General features: G+C 37.5%; 1 protein-coding gene across 1 annotated transcript in view; it reads right to left on the bottom strand.

The window, feature by feature from the left end:
- LOC128869190 (uncharacterized) overlaps positions 1 to 21538 on the bottom strand; it is a 586599-nt gene that overhangs the window by 347850 nt on the left and 217211 nt on the right. Inside the window, exon 6 of the mRNA XM_054111701.1 lies at positions 17413 to 17533. Coding sequence (XP_053967676.1) covers positions 17413 to 17533 — 121 coding nt within the window. The remainder of the gene's footprint in view (positions 1 to 17412; positions 17534 to 21538) is intronic.

Raw genomic sequence — 21538 nt, 5'->3', positions numbered from 1 at the left:
AGTTTTCTTAAACAGAGACTCTCCTTAAGGGGTTAGCAAAAACTTGCCATTGCTTCTTTGCAATTGTATAGCGGAATGTATTCCTTGCTGCATTATGCTACAATATTCGCCTCTAGAGAAAGAATCTTCCCTTTCTGGATAACGGGCAGTAACCTTACATTATTACAAATTCTAGCTATTTTTGGATATTTAATATCAAAGTAAATGAAATTCATGTGTTGGAATATCTTAATTTTAGAAACAGAAAGTAAGTCACTTATGCTAGTGTTTGTAGAATGCTAGCAATTGTTTTACCTTCATACCGTTAAGCAGGGCAGGATCGATAACATTCAATTTTTTTGAGTTACTGATGCTATAATGGTTTCCAGTTCCAATTTCACCGCTCTATTTCAGATGGTGGCTAAAGAAAAGAGATTTTCCCTATCTATTTATATCTGTTTTGCCCTTCTCAAGAGCTTATTAATTGTCATTGTCAATTCATTAATTTATGTTTGCATAGCAGAATTGACGGTTGCCTGTTGCTCGTTTGCCTCTATTGGGACTATGTATTTTAATGCATCCCCAAAAATATTAATACCTCAGATATGTCAATGGTGTATTTTTACCGCTTCCCATAGTCTTAGTATTTCGTTCCCGTCATTTTGAAGAAGTTGTTTGGCGTCGGATTGTGAAAATTGCCCTAATATCTTGTCTGTTTCTTTAGCTATTGTTTAGAATTTCGTTTTGTGAAATTGAAGTTTTTGGACCTGGTATAGTTAAGTATCTTCACATTAGCCCAATGACCTATTAAAATTACGGTTACCCTAAGGGAGAAGAGGACTTAGATTACCTATCCTCCTATTATTTTTTACATAAGCTATATTCCGTAGTTTGTGTTGCAGTGTTTGTCTTTTTGCGTTACCCCTGTAAATCTGTGGGGTTTCTTATTCGTTACAGAATGAGTGGAGTCATTGTATTTGGTTGTTGCAGTAAGGATTAACTCGACCGTGCCGAAAATGCATGTTTCAAGCTATTGACAGCGCGTAATCTCCATAAGAGTGCTGCGAACCTCTCCACCTACCGTTAATCGTACTGTGCGCAGGTGATGTGGTTAGATTTTGACACCAAAATGACTTTTCGAATTGATTTTTTTTTAGTTTCAGAATTCAATGACCAATTCGCAAACCAACACCATAGTATTCATGTAGAAATTTAAAAGTTCATAGATAGGTTCCTTAATATCTACCATACTAGGGTTCTAGATTTTATTGGAAAAACTGTTGCGAATTTGGAAAATTATCTATTGCTGTGTTTTGTTGGTTGAGTAAATATCAGCGTGAATAATTTCTCCTGGTTACGAAGGTATAGGACTTAATCCTATTCCGGGACTCGGGGTATTTTGCCTGATGACATATTTTGCAGTTCGAAATTATTTCTTTTAGGATTTTTCATAAATCTGGAAAATAATAGCTCTCCAGGACTTGTTGTTAGTTTTCAGGAAGATACCTATGTGCTCGATTTCGTTCGGTTTGGAGTATTCGCGTTGATCTTCCTTGTTAAACACGACGATAACCTACTTTAAGGTGTGGCGGAACTTTCCTGCTGAGAAAGCTGTGGTTAGTTCATTTTGGATTTCCTACTGTGGGTCGTGTTTGGTGACTCCTCACTGTTACAAGCTATGCTTTCTGAAACCATCTCGTGATCCAGTGCATTTATATTATATGTAGCCGGGAGAGTGTACCCTTCCACGAAACCGTGCCACCTTTTCATCTGCATTTGGATTTTTGTCGGACAAAGCAAAGGTAAGTGATTGGTGGGCAGTGTATATGTTCAAGCGTTTTACGCCGTACAGATAGATGTGGAGTTTTTGTAGGGCCCATACTGTCGCCAAGAGCAATCTCTCATTGGTTGAAAAAATTTCATATGTTAAAGAAAAGGTTCACGCATGTGAAAAAACGTCCATGGTCAAGTCGGATGGTTGTTTGCAGTCAAAGTAAAGGAGCAATACATCTTCTGATACAATAATCCTTTTAATTTTATTAAATGCACTAAGTGCTTTCTCGTCCAAGATTACTTATATTTTCCGAGATTGGATAGCAGCGACATTTCCGTTTTCTCCACCCAAGAAAAATTTAGTCTTGTCGGCGGACACTCGACATATCGATTATCCTTCAGATGTTGTTCAGCACATTGCTTGTGTAGACGGGATATATTTTACCGATTTCTTGCCTAAGCTTGCATCAAATGTTCTCTGATAAATGCGAGGCACATTTTTAAGACAAAGGAAAGCCTGTAAAATTAATTTTGTCATTATCGAAATGACGTTTTTTCACGATTCTTTTCCACTAGCTTAATTTGATGAAAGCCAGACTAGAGGTCGATCGTGGAAAAAATGGCATTTCCCATGTTAGCCAAAATTAAAGAAGTGTCCGGAATCGGTTAGTTGTCAGTTATTGTTTTACTGTTACACAACGGACGATTGAGTCCTGAAATAAAAATGCGAAGAGCGTCCTCGCGCTACTTTTTGTTGCATGACTCTATTTGAGTAGCATTTTTTCCATGAATCATAATGGTTCTATTAATTATGATGGTTAACTTCCTTTCGACTTCATCGTAGAACCTTATTATTGGTAATTTACCCTGCTTCAAGGTGGACAATTCCTGCTCTATCAAATGGATAAGTCTTTTGTTAGAGTAGGTGAAATATAGCCTTGAAATAATTGCATGGTAATTAAGGACCGTATTGAAGGACGATATGACGCTTTCCGCTACCCTTATCACTTTATTCCTAATGATGACTACCGCCTGAAAGTGCTTCGAGCTGCCTTTGTGCCTTTCAAACGCTTTATAGGCAGTAGGCACCGCTTGCCTCCAGGAGAAACAATAAGCAGCATCGCCATTAAATCTCAGATCTAAAGATCACCACAAGATATTTTTGGCTGTTATGTGACCGCCTCATATTGAACGACCTAATATGTTCTCTCGACAGTCTATTTGTCTGTTCGTCTATGCAGGTCTGGAATTTCTGTCCCGGTATTGAGAAGGGGCTTAAATCACAGCTCCAAGGCGGCCAATTGATATCGGAATTTCGGCTGATTGTTCGGTTTTCAAAAACGGTAGCCAAAAGTTCGAGTGTAACTTTGGCAGTGTGACAAGTTGCACCGTACTGTTGAAACCAAATATCGTCCATGTCATCCTCTTCAATTTTTGGAAACAACTCGTTGAGCATGTCACGGTAACGCTCGCCATTTACTGTAACCGCGGCTCCTCGCTCATTTTCGAAAAAACTGGCCCGATGATGCCGCCAGACCAAAAACCGCACCAAACAGTGACTCGTTGTGGATGCATTTGCTTCTTTACAGTAACGTGTGGATTTTCTGAGCCCCAAATCAACAATTTTGCTTATTAAATTCAACAACTTTGACTAAATACCTGAATACTAAATTTACCTACCTGTTGCTTCACATTATTGTCCGTGTGACTTGTGAATACAATTTACCGCTTACGCTGTTGTTTTCATACGCAAACCTGTAGATGCGTCCTCAGAATTATTAGGGGGAATACAGTTTGGTCGGATTTGCGTTCGCTGGTGTAATTTTAGACAATTTTAGCGCTTACGCTGTTGGTACAGGTACGCAAACCTGTAGACCCATCATTAGCAATATTGGTGGGAATAGAGGTTTGAACGGATACACGTTTACCGATGCTAATTTATATACACGTATATGTACATACATATATTTACATATGATATATGATTTGGCATAGAATGCGATATAGCGCCATTCCAAATTATAGATACATATAAATAATAAATCGTTCAAAAAATAGTCAATATATATTTATATATATATATTTACTATTTTTGAGAAACGTCAAACGCACACCACAAATAGGAGAAGGAGCTCGGCCAAACTTCTAATAAAGGGTTTGAGTGCCAATTATAGCTACATATACATATACATATACATACATATATACCTTCATAGTTATGCATATAGTTTTATTTTATTTTCATCTAATTTTCTTAACTATAGCCAAATAATGCTTAGAAATATGTGTGTGCCCTTGGAGTTCAACTAAAATTTGCCGGATTTTGAAATATATTGCCTAGACTTTTATCCCCAATGTTTGCTACGTTAAAATATTTTACCTTTAAAGAGATTTGAAAATAAGCAAACAACTATTATTAGTTTTTTTTACTTCTCTGATTCATGTTATTTATCTAACCTATGTAGAACGAGTCGTAATCGCTAAAATTGAGACACATTTCGTACAAAACGAAAGATCCATTGTACGAAAATTAGTTTTCTAAATTTGTAGTTCCCGTATGTCTGTCACTTAAACCTCCGTTTGGCACCCGAGCCTGGCCAGATATTTTTCTACTTTGGCCGTGAATATAAATTATTTCTATTATAACTAACGACTTGAGCTTCCAGATAGCTTCCTAAAATTTCATTTTCTATCTACATATTTATGGATATAACCTTTTAAAATGAATCCGCAAATAGGACTAAAAAAAGGAATTAAGAAGTTACACCTTCGGTTGGACACCTTCTACACAAATGTATGGAAATATAACGCATTTTGGCTATTCTACCTCTTTATGGTACATCTGTATTTAGATTTACGGTCATTTAGGTTACCTGCACATATATACACTTTTTTGTGTACTGGCTGTATACAATAATCTGCGTCGTTTCTATTTCTCAGTCAGTTAGGAGGTAAACAGTGAATACTTAACTCGTTAATGCCAAATAAGAAGTTTATACGCGCAAAATAAAACATCTAATCTGCGATGAAGAGGAGTTCATTTACAACAAAAGATCACGTGGAAGAAATCTGAGTGTTGACTATTATAACCGACTTTCTTCGGCTTTGGAGACTGATATTCGCCGCGGAAGTCCAGATGAATATAAATGTTTATGAAGTGGATCCATTTGGTGGGGGGCGATGATGATCGAGATGATGATTATTTGCCTGAGAAAGAAACATCCGATATTGAGTAGGAATAAATAATCGAGCCAAATGAATTACTTGACAGCGATGAAGAAGTCGAGGACGATTTATTGAATGAGTCGACGGCTACGCATGAGGTATTCAAGAAATATTTTAAATCCAATATTTCATTCAGTACAATTTCGGAAACAAATCGATATGCAAGTGAGACCATTCAAAACTGGAATGAAGCACATCCAGATACAAAACCAAGAGTTCGGATTGATCTGACTAGCACAGCTTGATATATTTATTAGTACTCTTTTGGCAATGGGTGTAACACACAATAATATGCAGAAAGCGGAAGTTTTGTGGGGTTCGGATGCTTTGCCCATATTTAAATGACAACCTCAAGGATTATTATGATCCGCATGACAATATTTTCATTGACGAACAACTTTATCCATATCGAGGCCGAACTAAATTTACACAATATATTCCATCAAATTCCATGGAGAGCATGAGACACCCAAACAAAATCTCCGTTGCAAAGAAGAGCGTGAATTCGTCAAGGGGAAAATGTGTGAATAGAGCTATGCGTTACAGAACTTGCATTAGTTGTCACCATACGATCAACAAATGCTGCATTCCACCAGAAATGAAAAAGGGCAATTCTCGCCCAGAGCTTTCGTCATTGTTTGGTTTTCATGAAAACCTTTTATAACCAGCAGTTATGTACCAAAAAAGAATAGATGGGTTAATTTACTTTCCACCGTTTATTATACCAAAGATGGGAAGGCGAGGCAAGAAACCATCGCCTTAATTCGTTATAATGCACACAAAGCTGGCATCGATTACATTAATAAAATGGTCTCACATTTCACATCAAAACGGCCAACAAGTTGATGGACCTTTTCTTTCTTTTGCAACATGTTGGATGTCATGACATTGGCAACGTTTTGTATTTGCAAGGAAGTTGATGTCATCAGAAAAAGTGATACCATACGAAATTTTTTGACGACGTGATTGAACACATTGGTCCCTGCAAACATCGAAAATCGCATGAATAATCACCCCGTTATTTCTCAAATCATTACTCTTTTGGCTATGAAATCATTTTTCAACAAACCAATTACCTTCCCTGGGAATATTATAGCCAACCAACGAACCGGAGCCGATACACTCTCAGTGAAGAGAGATTGTCGTCTTTTACACATGTTTTGTTTGCTTTCCACCGAATCAAAAAAAATCATTTCATATTCTACCATAAATTTCATTGTAATCATCTTTTTTTCTTCGAAATGAGTCAAAATAATGAACAAAAAAAAAAATTAATTTTTTCACAAACCTAAATATTTTCAGCGATTATTTTGGCGTCTGTAGGTAGCTAAATGCACGCCAAAACTAATGAAAATGGTAAGAATCTTAAAATAACATACAAGTTTATACCTGCGATACTTAAAAATGAATTATAAAAGTGGCGTATTTTCCACATATTATTCCCACACAAATGCACGAAGGTTTTGAAAAAGGTGTCTAACGGAGGGTTAATGTACCTACTCGGATTGGTATGTTTGTATTTTAAAATGAATGGCAAATTCAGATCACAATTCCACCACCCATTTTCTATAAACTGTATACCTATAACCTAATATATTAACATTTGTAACACGTACTTATTTCGTCCCGATTTAACTTGACATTTTTTTGTAAAATAAAATGAAAACAAAAAACTCTACATAAAAACATAGCTCTGCGAATGCAATTTTAATCCCTATTCCATATGGGAACATTATGGAAATATTGACACTTCCTGCGAAAATATTACATATTTTTTAAATGAGAAAAGAATAACAAAAACAAATTTCCAGTGGCTGACCAAAAAAGTGCCAACTCGATTTAAGTTGTTTTATCAAAAGTACACAGATGTATTGAATAAAATAAAATAGAACAATTAGCTTCCATAACCACCTAACATCAATCACCGCTTCTACTTTAGAGAATATTCATAGAGTTATAGAATATCTTAAAAAAACAAAAACTGATCAATATATCTAAACACAACACACAAATAAACGTTCTATCTAACAATGTTATCTTTACAAATGTTAAACTTAAGGCGAGTCTTAACGTACGATCTACATTTAGTAAATAAATAAGGAAGCTTCCATTTCTATTTCGAAGAACTAACGAATGTACATATACATACATAAATATATATAAATACACTTTTATTGGACTGTAGGAATTTCCACACATTTGCATAGCCAGAGTGCAACATTTTGGGGAAAAGTCACGCAATTCTATGAATATTCCGAGAAAAGAAAACGAAAAGTTTATATATTTTTAATGCTAATTTAACAATCGGGAAATATATAAAAACGAATCAAATAAGGTCCTCCGCATTCTTAAATATAAGTTAACACAGGTAAACACCCATCCGGTCAAAATACAAATTAACACGGGTAAACACTCATCCGGCCAAAATACCTTTCCCAACGATTTCGCTGACAACGCGTCTATAGCTTTGCGCGTGGAGACAAATAACAACTTCACTTATACCAATAATGCTGATTGAATATTTTCAGTCTTGCTCATGACAACAACAAAACGAGCACAACATAAAAAATAAAATAAATAATTGGCGCGTACACTTCTGTTAGGTGTTTGCCCGAGCTCCTCCTCCTATTTGTGGTGTGCGTCTTGATGTTGTTCCACAAATGGAGGGGCCTACAGTTTCAAGCCGACTCCGAACGGCAGATATTTTTATGAGGAGCTTTTTCATGGCAGAAATACACTCGGAGGTTTGCCATTGCCTGCCGAGGGGCGACCGCTATTAGAAAAATGTTTTTATTAATTTTGCTTTCACCGAGATTCGAACCAACGACCTCTCTGTGAATTCCGAATGGTAATCACGCACCAACCCATTCGGCTACGGCGGCCGCCGAGCACAACATAATAAGCGGAAATATTGCAGCAGAAGTCACGCGGCTAATAACGTGCAGTAACTAGAGTTAGTTGTAGAAGTGCAGGTATTTAGACGGTAACGTCGCCTTCATGTAAATCAATTGTAACAACTCTTCCGCTGTGACCGGCTGCCCTTGTACTAACAAGGGAAATAAAATAAACATAACTATGAACCCGTGTTTAACTGACCCTTATAAAGGGGATAAATTTAAGCGATCGTATCAAAGTGTACTGATCGCAAACTGGCGCCCAACGTGGGGCCAAACAAATAAAATCCTTATAAAAGGACGCGAATTTGGCCGTGGGTTCGGACCCACCTCCTAATAAAAAACTTAAAAGTTTTAAAAATTGTTTAAAAAACAATTAAGAAAGCTAAATCGAAACAAATACATTATACAAGTGCCACCATAGCAGTGCCAATAAGTATAAAAAAAGTGCAACAACTAAGAACGCTAAATCGAAACAAAGACATTAAAGAAGTGCCACCATAGGAGTGCCAATAATAATAAAAAGTGCAGCAATTAAGAACGTTAAATCGAAACAAAGACATTATACAAGTACCACCATAAGAGTACCGTGGTAAATAATATAAATAAATAACAAGAATAAAATAGTGCCACAATAAGTAAATAATTAAGAACGCTACAAAGACATTAAACAGATGCCATCATAGTGTGCCGCAAAAATAAATAAAAACGCTACAAAATAATCAAAATACTAGAAGGAGTAACACAAAGGTGAAAATCAAGTGAAACATTTAAGGCTTTGCACGCCACGCAGAGGCGTTGCCAGCGAGGGGCAATCCAACAACCATCCATCTAAACAAGGACTCAGCATCTTAATATGGACTTATTTTTATATTTGTAAGTAGAAACTTAGCAGCCGCATTTTAAATAATAAAGCATAATTAATACATAATAATATAATTTTAAATTGTAAAGCATAAATAAACACTGAAAAGCTCAGATTCTTAAATCTAATAGAGATATAGAGATTTCCAATTAGAAATTTTAGTCAGTATAGGAACTCTGAAATCAGGGTAGATTTACTTTAAAAACAATGGACGCGCAAACTCTTCAAACTCTCCTGAATACGGCAATCCGGACTGCAACTGAACATTCCAGACGGGAATTTCAGAATCGCGTAAACGAACTCACAAATAGACTGGCTAGAATTGAGATCCCAACACAAGTGGTTCAGTATGAGCCAGTTACAATTGGACCAAATGTTACATGTGACGAATCCTTAGACTTAGTAAAGACCATGCCAGAATTCAAGGGCGATCCTACCCGTTATGTCTCCTGGAGACAAGCGGCGCACACTGCATATAAGGTATTCGAGCAATTCCAGGGAAGCTCCAAGCATTACCAGGCGGTAGGTATAATAAGGAATCCTTCAACACAGTCCTGAATTTCAAAGCAATTATCGCGTGGTTAGACTTCGCATACGCCGACAAAAGAACTATTCATCTAATGGAGCAGGAGCTATCTACCTCAAGACAGGGTAAAGCGTCAGTAGTAGGATTTTACGATGAGGTCGAGAGGAAATTGACCCCCATAATAAACAAGACGATCATGACCCATGGCGGGAACACCACCTTAATAGAATCACTGAATAGTAAATACCGCGAGGAAGCTCTCCGCGTTTTCATTTCAAGACTCAATCGTCCTCTGTGCGATATACTCTTTTCCTCAAGGCCAAATGATCTCCCCTCTGCGTTGGCCTTAGCACAGGAGCTCGAATCAAATCAAGCTCGATCCATGTTCGCTCAGTCCTTTAATAGGCAAACAATTCAAGGTCACAATCGCTACTCGTATTTCCCACAGTACTAAAGGATTCAACCTGACCAACAACGACAAACTCAGACACAACCGATTGTACCAATGGAAGTAGATCCATCCCTCTCAAGGTTCGGGCAGAATATACCCCAACCAATGAATGGTAATAATGAGAGGTTCCGTCAAGGAGCCTATCCAAGGGCACATCGTCCAAATATTGGCAACTCCGGAAATCCAGGTAGCTTGCTCAACCAAAACACCACCCAGACCTTTAGACAACAGGGACCGACTCCTCCTCTACCCAGAGAAAGGCTAGAGAAAAGGTCACACGGGAGTGACCAACAGCCAATTCAGAAGGTACAACGTATAAACAATCTTGTCCAGGAACAGGACGAACTCGAGGGAGAATATGGCGATGATGCATATTATGACAATTACTACCATAATGAAGGATACGAAGAGTGGAAACCAGTTGAGTGTCAAGATGAACCAAAGGACGACGTGAATTTTTTAGGACGGGGATTTCGTCCTATGTCGAGCGGACAATCAGGGGAAGAGGCATAAAATTCCTTATCGACACCGGTGCCGCAAAGAGCTATGTAAAACCGCAAAAGGACCTAAAGAGAGTTAAACCCGTGAGTCACACCTTTGCGGTGAAATCAATCCATGGCACCACGATGATTGATAAATATTGTACTATAAACATTTTTAATAGAAACACCAAATTTTTCATCCTACCCAGTCTTAACACCTTTGACGGCATTATAGGTTTCGACCTACTTAAAGAAGTGAATGGTAAAATTGATTTGATGAGTGGGCTTTTAGATTACGACGGTGGACAGGAAAAACTTTTGTATTGTCCTGACGTTAATAAACTAATAGAAATAGAGGTCGAAATGCCAAAGCACGAATTAGGAATTCCTACATTATTAAAACGACACGCTAGAGTCTTCGCGGACCCTAACGAAGCACTTCCATATAACACTGACATTGTAGGAACAATAAGGACCACCGACGATCTTCCCGTTTACTCTAGAAGCTACCCATATCCTATAGCTTCAGCCGAATTCGTCAATGAAGAAATAGCGAATTTGTTACAAGATGGTATAATAAGACCGTCCCGTTCTCCTTACAACAATCCAATTTGGGTAGTAAGTAAGAAGGGCATCGATGAAGATGGTAATAGAAAGTCAAGACTCGTTATTGACTTTAGGAAGCTAAATTTAAAAACAGTGAGTGACAAATACCCGATTCCTGACACGTCTGTAATTTTGTCAAATATGGGAAAGACTAGGTTTTTTTCAACGATAGACCTTAAGTCTGGTTTTCACCAGATTAAACTGGCTGAAAGGGATCGAGAAAAAACGGCATTTTCGGTCAATAACGGCAAGTACGAATTCTGCAGACTTCCCTTTGGACTAAAAAATGCTCCCAGCATTTTTCAGAGGGCCATTGACGATGTACTTAGGGCAGAAATCGGAAAAATATGCCACGTCTACGTAGATGATGTCATCATTTTTTCAGAAAGCGCTGAACAACACTTAAAGGACATCGACCAAGTATTGAACAAACTCTACTCTGCTAACATGCGAGTATCCGCCGACAAGTCTAGATTCTTTCAGGAAAGTGTCGAGATTCTAGGTTTTACAGTATCCAAAAAAGGTATCAGGACATGCCCTGATAAAGTCAAGGACATTTTGGACTTTGCCACTCCCAAATCACTAAGAGCTCTACGATCCTTTTTGGGATTAGCTGGCTATTACAGACGGTTTGTAAAGGACTACGCTTCGGTTACCAAACCCCTAACAAAATACCTACGTGGGGAAAATGGGAACATTGGCGCTAACCAATCCCGGAAAATAGAAATAAAGTTAGACGAAGAAGCACTCAACGCGTTTAGAAAAGTTAAAAATATTCTTGCATCGGAGGATGTACTTCTCCTTTATCCCGACTACAAGCAACCATTTGACTTAACAACTGACGCCTCTTCACACGCCATAGGCGCCGTTTTGTCCCAAAATGGCAGACCTATCACAATGATCTCAAGAACCCTTTCTCCTACAGAAGAAATCTACGCAACCAACGAAAGAGAACTCTTAGCGATTGTTTGGGCCCTACAAAAACTTCGTAATTATTTGTACGGCGTAAAACGCCTGAACATCTTCACGGACCACCAACCGCTCACCTTTGCTTTATCCGACAAAAATCCAAATGCAAAGATGAAAAGGTGACGCGCCTTTGTGGAGGAATACGCGCCAACGTTCCATTACAAACCAGGCAAGGAAAATTTTGTTGCTGATGCACTCTCACGGCAACACATAAACACACTAGGTCACGATCTAGACTCGGGAAGCATGGTCGCTAACAGTGAGTTATCATTGACTCAAACGATACCCACAGTGAAAAACCCGATTAACTGCTTCCAAACCCAAATTATTCTGGAAGAAGAGAAGACATTACCAGTTAGCACGACTATTATTTTTAGGACACGAGTGAGGCACAGAGTTTCTCTTAATAACTTAGGTGACTTAATGAAACCTTTAAAACAGTGTGTTAACCCGAAGGTTGTTAATAGATTGCTGTGTGAACTACCCATTGTGGCGCAAGTCCAAAACGAACTTATCACAGCTTTTCCAGCCGTAAAATTCCGTCAGACCGCAAAGCAGGTTATCGACGTTTTTAATAAGGAAGATCAGCGGAAAATCCTCCAAACCGAACACAACCGCGCACATAGATCCCTACGCGAAAACGATCAACAAATTCTCGAAAATTATTACTTTCCTGGCCTCTTAAAAGAAATAGTCTCAAATTGCAAAGTATGCCTCGAAGCAAAATATCAGCGACATCCCCCCAAGCCCGAAATTGGATCAACTCCCATACCTTCTTACCCAGGAGAAACACTTCACGTTGATATTTATTCAACGGACAAGACACATTTTCTCACAACAATAGATAAATTCTCCAAGTTCGCAATAGTTTTTCCAATCAAATCTAGGACCATAGTAGATATTAAAGAACCAATTTATGAACTTCTAAATTTTTACAAAAATACTAAAGTGCTTGTCTGCGACAACGAAAGGTCACTAAATTTAGAAACTATCAGATCAATTCTAAAAAACCACTTCGGAGTCACAATCTACACCACACCACCCGCACACAGTACGACTAACGGCCAGGTAGAGAGGTTCCACAGCACGCTTACTGAAATTGCACGCTGTCAAAAGCTTGAGACTTGCATCTCTGACCCGACGGAACTAATTCTGCTAGCAACGGCTAAGTACAACCGCACCATCCATTCTGTAACAAACAGGAAGCCTATAGATTTCATTCATGCAACACCGAACGAACTCGTAAATGAAATAAAAAACAGACTCATACATACCCAAAAAACAGACTTACAGAGAAACAATATAAAAAGACAAACAATGCAATACAAACCAGGGGAAAATTTTTTTGTAAAAACTAATAAGAGAATAGGTAACAAGTCCACTAAGCTTTACACTGAAAAAATAATCCAAAGAGATATGGGTACCTTGTATTGATCGACGGACGCAAAGTTCACAAAACCAATTTGAAGAACTGAAAATTCTTTTTTCTTTCTTAGGGTGACTTTACTCTTGACAAAGGACCATTGGACTAACGCAAAAATATTTAACTACACCAGCTCCCACTACATTCCGATAACGACAGGAAAGGTAATCATCCATGAACAGTATAAGTTAAAATATATCAAAATACACAGTTTATTTATTTCGTTATAAAATTCCCAAAAATAGCTAGAATTTGTAATAGTGTAAGGTTACTGCCCGTTGTTCATGAAGGAAGGATTATCTCTTTGGAGACACACCTTGCAGCCGAATGCCAGAAAGAATATATTTCACTCTGTAAATGCAAAGAGGCTGTAATAGCAAACTTCTGCCAACCTTTGAAAGAAAGTCCTTGTGTAAGACAACTACTTAACCAATACCACACAGAATGCAAGTCCAAATCCGCTGATCATGTGTTCGCTATTGAAGAAATCGATGATGGCATAATCTTAATCAACGACCACCCGGCGATAATACAGAGTGATAACGTGACAATATTGACCAAAGGAACCTTTTTAATAACCTTCAAAGGTGATATTATGATAAATACCACCACTTACAGTAACTGGAACGAGGTAATACATTCACATCCCGAAGCTGTACCTGCGCAACATGTTAACTTCACCGAGCACATCGATTTATTATCACTCCCATACCTACAGAGAATAAACATAAAGAACCTCAAACACATAGCGCACCTACGTAACCTTATTGATATCCGTTCCATACAGCCAGGAAGCGCCCTACTCTTAATCCTACTGGCTACACTTACGAGCATAGCAATTTTTTTGGAGAAACGACGAAAAAATAAGGTAACACTGAATAAGGTCATAAGGGAAGCCGAGGACGCCTTCACTTCAAGAGGGGGAGTAGTTAACACAGGTAAACACCCATCCGGTCAAAATACAAATTAACACGGGTAAACACTCATCCGGCCAAAATACCTTTCCCAACGATTTCGCTGACAACGCGTCTATAGCTTTGCGCGTGGAGACAAATAACAACTTCACTTATACCAATAATGCTGATTGAATATTTTCAGTCTTGCTCGTGACAACAACAAAACGAGCATAACATAATAAGCGGAAATATTGCAGCAGAAGTCACTCGGCTAATAACGTGCAGTAACTAGTGTTAGTGGTAGAAGTGCAGGTATTTAGACGGTAACGTCGCCTTCATGTAAATCAGTTGTAACAACTCTTCCGCTGTGACCGGCTGCCCTTGTACTAACAAGGGAAATAAAATAAACATAACTATAAGCCCGTGTTTAACTGATCCTTATAAAGGGGATAAATTTAAGCGATCGTATCAAAGTGTATTGATCGCAAACTTATACATATGTATGTAAGTAGCAACGAGTGAAAAGCCTTTTATCCAGTCCAGGCGACAAGAACCTACGTGAAGTTGTGTCATTTAAAAAATACAACACAAAAATACTAAAGTGACTATTCAAAGCAGTCACCCACAAGCGACTTTTGTCCACTCCCAACATTGATGGAACACATACTTATTCAATAAATACCCTAAATTATGCTCAATATATATATATAATTGGCGCGTACACCCTTTTTGGGTGTTTGGCCAAGCTCCTCCTCCTATTTGTGGTTTGCGTCTTGATGTTGTTCCACAAATGAAGGGACCTACCGTTTAAAGCCGACTCCGAACGGCACATATTTTTATGAGGAGCTTTTTCATGGCAGAAATATACTCGGAGGTTTGCCATTTCCTGCCGAGGGGCGATCGCTATTAGAAAAATGTTTTTCTTAATTTTGGTGTTTCACCGAGATTCGAACCTACGTTCTCTCTGTGAACTCCGAATGGTAGTCACGCACCAACCCATTCGGTTACGCTCAATATGGGATATTAATTCAGGTCCACTATCCTCATCAACCTACTAAAAAGCGTATTCTAAAGGCATACGGATTAAAAAGGTTGAGGTATATCCCCGTAATCAAAAATTTCCCGAAGCAAGCGTTAGGTGGCACTCTAAGTCAACTGATTTGAGTTCTGTTTTTGGCACATCTGTGATTAACATCTGACTAACATGTGTCAAAATTTTACCGCCATTGCTTGACATTTGTAAAAGTTAAGCCGTCTTGAGCAAATCTACCTTTGCTCGTGTTTTCGATTTTTTACAATTTTCAAAATGCATTTGAATTTTCAACAACGATTTTTATTGAATTAATATATTAATATTTTTATTGAATTAATGATACTCTAAAGAAAACAGCTGTGGTATGAAACCTTCAGAAGAGATCGTGAGTCCATCGAGGATGGCCTACCATGTCGACATCGAAAACTGATGGAAGAACCAATAAAGTGAAATAAAAGCCAAGGCGGCTCTGATGCCTATACCGAAAATAGAGTTCCTGAAATGTTTCGAGAGTTGGATCAAATTGAAGCTGACAACCTTGAAAACGATCATATCACTTTTGAGGAATAAAGTAGTGTTTTGAATTTTCTGAATATATTCCGGAAACTGTTTGATCAAGGTGGTACTTTAAATAACGAAGCTACAACCATACATTGCGTAGCTTAAATTTTAATCTAGAGCTCCGCTTTTTCATTTATTAACGATAATTTAATATTATAGTATTTGGCCGAGCTCCTCCTTCTATCTGGGGCGTGCGTCTTAATGCTGTTCCACAAATGGAGGTACTTATAGTTTCAAGCCGACTCCGAACGGCAGTTATTTTTTATGAGGAGCTTTTTCATGGCAGAAATACACTCGGATGATTGCCATTGTATGCCGAGAGGCAACCGCTATTATAAAAAAACTTTTTCTTAATTTTGGTGTTTCACTGAGATTTGAACCTTCGTTCTCTCTGAATTCCGAATGGTTCTCACGTACCAACCCATTCCGCCACGGCAGTTAGTGGTTAATACAACTAATAATTAAAAACAAAATTGAAATAAAGAGATTTGTACTTAAATTCATATTTATATATGTATAGCCCGCGGCTTCGAACGCAAGGTTTGTTTCCGAGATTTATTCATGTATACATTTTTTATAAAAAATAATTAAAGAAGAAACTGAAACATTTTCGTTCCTAATTGGGTTTGAGTGATTGTTCCCGAGCCCAGGTTATATGCAGTGCAGGAGGTTGCATACCTTTTACAGATTACATAAGTAATCTAGGTTGTTCTACCATCATTGCTGGACATTTTCATTCCTCCTATTTGGATGTAAATAGAATTTTAAGGCTCCTCATAGCCTTCTTAGACAATGCACATAAGTCGCACAGAAAGCATCAAAGTCAAAGTGGGTTTCAGTTGGTGGTAAGCTGAGTAAAAATATTATCAAATTTCCTTTGAACATAACAGGGTTGGCGAGGTGACGAATAGTTCAATGAGATGGTAAATCATTATAAGTTAAAAAGTATAAATACATTTTTTAAACTAATATATGACCATTTTTGGCAAGTCAAGTTTAACGAAGAACATCATGATCTAGGTTACGTATTCCTAAAAATTTGGGGGTGCCATGTTAAATATATAAATAAAAAATATTTTTTCATCCTGTGGTAGGTTTTATGTATGTATAAAGCAATTTAAGAAAAAAAATGTTGAGTAAAATATATTTTTGCATAATTGTTTGACTAATAATTGTGATTGTGGTACTAAAAAGGGTACATGCCAAGTGAGAAAGTCAACTGACTTTCCGATCCACCCGATGGCAGATATTAAAATGTCTATCTACATATTATTGCCATATGGGCTATAAATGAATGTACTCATATACGCCATTTATTCACATGACGTTTCTTTGATTGATTAATTTTAAAAATCTTTACCAACATTTTTAAAAATAAACCCTATTAAAATCGAGTATTCTACTATATAACTTTACGGGAGTGATATCCTCAAATCTGATACACATAAGAGTATATAAAATTGTTTTCAATAGATCGGATGGATTTAGATACTTATTTGTATACCGGTTGAAACAAAAAGCTTAAACTATTAACTGAAACGAGATGAAAACTAGCAATAAATGAGCCTCACTAAATAACTTTTATTCAAAATTTATGCTTTCATCAGTTTTTAATTCTTGGTGTCCTCGTTTCACCTTTCGGTTGCAATTCTTCTCTTTTCTGTAGGCGTTTTCAACACGAACGGATGTATGAACAAGCGAGTGAATACACTAGACCTATGAAACTTACCGTATTAATTCAAAGATTTCTGGTTTTTCCCGCTCGCGCTGCTTCATGCGATCCTTCATAGCTGTTATAATCGAATTGGCCTTGTCTTCTGCTCCATGTTTTGAGCTCTTTTCTGCAGCTCCTATTCGTACAAAAACGAAAGGCAAATGAGGAATATTGATTGAGATTTGTTTGTATTTTTTTAGCATTCTTTTATATTTATAAATAAGAAGATTGAGTGGCGTAGAGTAACTTCTTTATAAAGAAAATTTCCAATCCTTGAAATTCTCTAAAGTACTACATTATGTTGTAGTGCGAACCTGAATTTTTTTAGAAAAAGCAAATAAAGTGGTTTGGAACATTGGAATGGTGCCCACACTCACCGATGTTATCGTAGTCCCTGTCTGTCTGCCGCGAGACACACAAAATTGAGCAATACTTGTGCCGGTAAAAAACAGCTGCTTTCGTTTGGTTACATATTTACACAGTACATCAGTTTGGTTGTATCGACACAATTTTGCCATTCATATTTTTGTATTTTTGTACGGAACGTACATTTACCTCGGTGAGTGTGGGCACCAGAAATATTCATGGCCAATATTTCTTTTCAGAGATTCAAAGATCTGATTGATCTCAGTAATAGACTTAGAATTATACTTAAACCACAAAGAGGATTCTGACCGGACTCCACAGGGTTATTTCGCCGAATCTTCTCTGTATCCTTTATTTCCAGGATACGCACAATTGTTGCGTTTCGGCCTGAATACAAATAAAAATCTATAAATAAATACAAATGCACGTTTATTTTATTTTTATTAGGCACTTTTATAATTTTTCTGTATGATATTTCGCAAAACAATTTTGTCTTTTATTTAAACACAAATAAACTTTACATTTGGTACAAAATAAACGTGTGCGGGATTTACAACCAACACGCCTGCAACATCTTGCTGATGACAAATTATGCTCCTCTGGTATATGATTGTACCTATTAAGCCTCTTATCAATGCATGGCTGTTCAGATGGTCGATATTTTTTAGATGCACTTGGAGTTTCTTCTTCTTCGGTATCGGAGATATACTCTTCACGTGGCCTTTTCGTAACAGCTATCAGTTGCTCAGCTAATGCTAATCTAAAACTTAGTAAGTCATGAGAATCCGCTCGAGATTTCAAATTTATTTTGCAAGGTTCTCTGTACGGTAGCAAAGAGTTGCAGCATGTAAACTGAATGAAAACTTACAACGTCCACTTACGAGTTTTGAAAAGCGAACGGTATGCCTCCATTACTTGATCACATATATCTAAACCTCCCATAGACTTGTTGTATTCTCGCACTATCCTTGGAGCCGGTACTTCAGCAAACCTCTTTTCCTTTTTTCCCAGCGTTTTACATTGGAAACGGGCCCGCAACCATAAGCTGATGATACCAAGATTACCGCTTTGGAATCCTTCCACTGGACCACGACAATATTATCCTTGCTATGACAAAATTCTTCCATATCACCCCTTTTCATTTGCCTTTCATTGGTAAGGTGGATGTTTTTTATTCTGTTCCTCATTATAGTCCCTGTAGCATAAATACCACGGTTTAGTAAAGCCTGAAGGAGTGGTATTGTCGTAAAGTATCGGTCAAAAAAAACTTTTGAACCTTCTGGAAGTGTTTCAACCAAACGTAAAACGAAGGCTGGACCTACGCCTAAATTCGTATTGGAAAGTGGTGTCGTCTTTCCTTGGTAGATTTCAAAATCGTGTACCAGCCCTTCAGATGTCGTTAATATTTCGTTCTTTAATCCCACTCCTCTAGGTTTGTTAGGAAGGCTTTGTCTCACGGGGCAACGACCAGTAAATGGGATCATTTGCTCATCTATGGAATAATTATCTCTTGGCTTTCTAGGAATGCTCCGACATGCCGATCTTATAGCTTCAATTAATGGATTAATCCTCCAAAAAACATTTGATGGTTTTCCTGCTTCTGTCACTTCATTTTCGTCCATAACATGGAGGCACATTCGCAAAAGAAAAAAGCGATCACGGGATATTGTATCAGCAACAATTGGAAGCCTCGTTTTGGTCTCCCAGTACATGCGCAATCTTGGATAACGTATGCAGCCCATCGCAATATTTATGCCAAAGAAATTCTTTATTTCACCAATTGTAGTCCCCATTGGTTTTCCTTTCGAAAACATATGGTATCTGTTTGTGTATTCCGCAACGCGTTTGAAAAAGTCGTCATTAAAATATTTATAAAAATAGTATTTAGGGGACTCTACATCTATGTTAACTTCCACAGAAATGGAAGCACTCTCTTCCAGATTTATTTGAAATGGTCTCTTCCTCCAAATTTCGCGGCGATTGCTGTTTTCATTTGGTGGTTCCTCAGTACCTTCGTCACTTTCATCATTTGCAGATTCACTGGGCGCGCCAGGTAACTCCCAAGTAGCATCTCGAAGATCATCATCGCTACTAAAGTCCTCCAAATCCGAGTCGAATAGTGCACCCAATATTTCGTCTTCAGTCAATTGCTCTGATTGAAAAAAAAACAAATATTTCGTTAAACAAGTCCTAACACGCACAATTGTGTCACTTCAAACTAAACTGGCTGTACATTAATTAACGTCACAAAAATACACTTAATTTCACTTTTTAATTAAAACTTCTTTTGTTATTATTATGATAACAAATTTTTTAAATAAAAATTTCTCGGTTTACACAATTTAAATCATTTTTCTAACTTACCCTTTCGATTCATTTTTGCAAATGATTGAAATGCAACATCAAAATAGCGAAATCCGCGAAAAATAACGGACACCAATAACTGTTCGTTGTGTTTTTATTAAGAAAATAGCTCGCACAATTGTGTATATCCGGTTAAATTGCACTAGCGCAGATATTTTCGGAAATATTAGGATTCAAACTTACACGCACAATTGTGCGTACACGGTCGGAAAGGGATAGATAGAAAAACCTCATCTTCTGAGTGAAGACAGAGATCATCCTGTTTACATAAAGTCAACATTTTGTGGTCCATATTGTAATTCTATAGAAAACATTACAATAGAACTAAATGGTTTCACAGTTCTACAACGTAAGTTGTGCCGGACATTAGTGAACATTACCTTAACCTTTAGGCTTGCAGGATGTGTATTGTTACTTTCGATGCGTTCAGTGAATTTTGGATATGCCGGATTGTTGGGAAAACAATCTCGCTCGCCGAGAGTGCCAATATTATGCACATGGTAGAATGTTGGAGTTGATCTGTTTTGAAAATGGACCGTCTTTTCCGTTAATAGAAAAATCAAGAGCGGACAACATGCAGACGCTGATCGCATGCAAATGAACTCATGCGACACAATGCAAACGGAGACCGCATAGCGCAGGCTTTAGGTTTATCAAATCCAAACAGATGATATGTACTTACATACATTGACATATATTTGATTATTTTAAAAGAGCAGGAACTAAAGAACTAATACAATGGTATTTATACCACAATGTAGCAATTGAACAATCAACTGTTTATGGGTATAGCGAAAAACCAAAGTTCAATTGGTCTGTACGGTTACGGATATGACTACGACACTATGGCAGACCACCTTTAGTCAATTACAGTGTTGCCCATATGTTGGTTCGATCAGCAGATTTATGTGGTTATTATTATGACATCTCGTATTTAATCTTAAACGTGTAACTGTGGAAACTTGTGTAAAATGGTAGAATACAAGATTTTGCCTTCCGAATTCGGCGCATCGTAAGAGTCCATGAATAAACACAACAAAAGGAAGGTGCATTACTTGTTTGTGAAGAGAAAGAGTAGGCGAAGCAATGGAAACAACAAAACACAAGAAATTATACGCACATACACACACTTTCTTGCCGGCGTCTTCCGCAAAAAACGCAAACAAACTGCATTTGGGGCTTTATTTTAATTTGTGCTTTAATAATTTAACACACGGCACTTTGATTCATTAGTTTGTTAGTTTAAATCTTACAAATCACAATATTACCAAGCCATTCACTAAATTTTTACGAACATGTAATTTCTCCTCCTTTTGGTTGTTTTATTCGTTTCTTTATATTGGAAACTGACCTGACGTCAGACTCGTCAAAATCGCGAAAAATAAAGTAACTGTTTTGCTAAGGCGCCACC

The sequence above is a fragment of the Anastrepha ludens genome, chromosome X (genome assembly GCF_028408465.1).
Source record: "Anastrepha ludens isolate Willacy chromosome X, idAnaLude1.1, whole genome shotgun sequence".
Lineage (NCBI taxonomy): Eukaryota > Metazoa > Arthropoda > Insecta > Diptera > Tephritidae > Anastrepha > Anastrepha ludens.
This window is presented reverse-complemented; position numbering and strand designations above follow the sequence as displayed.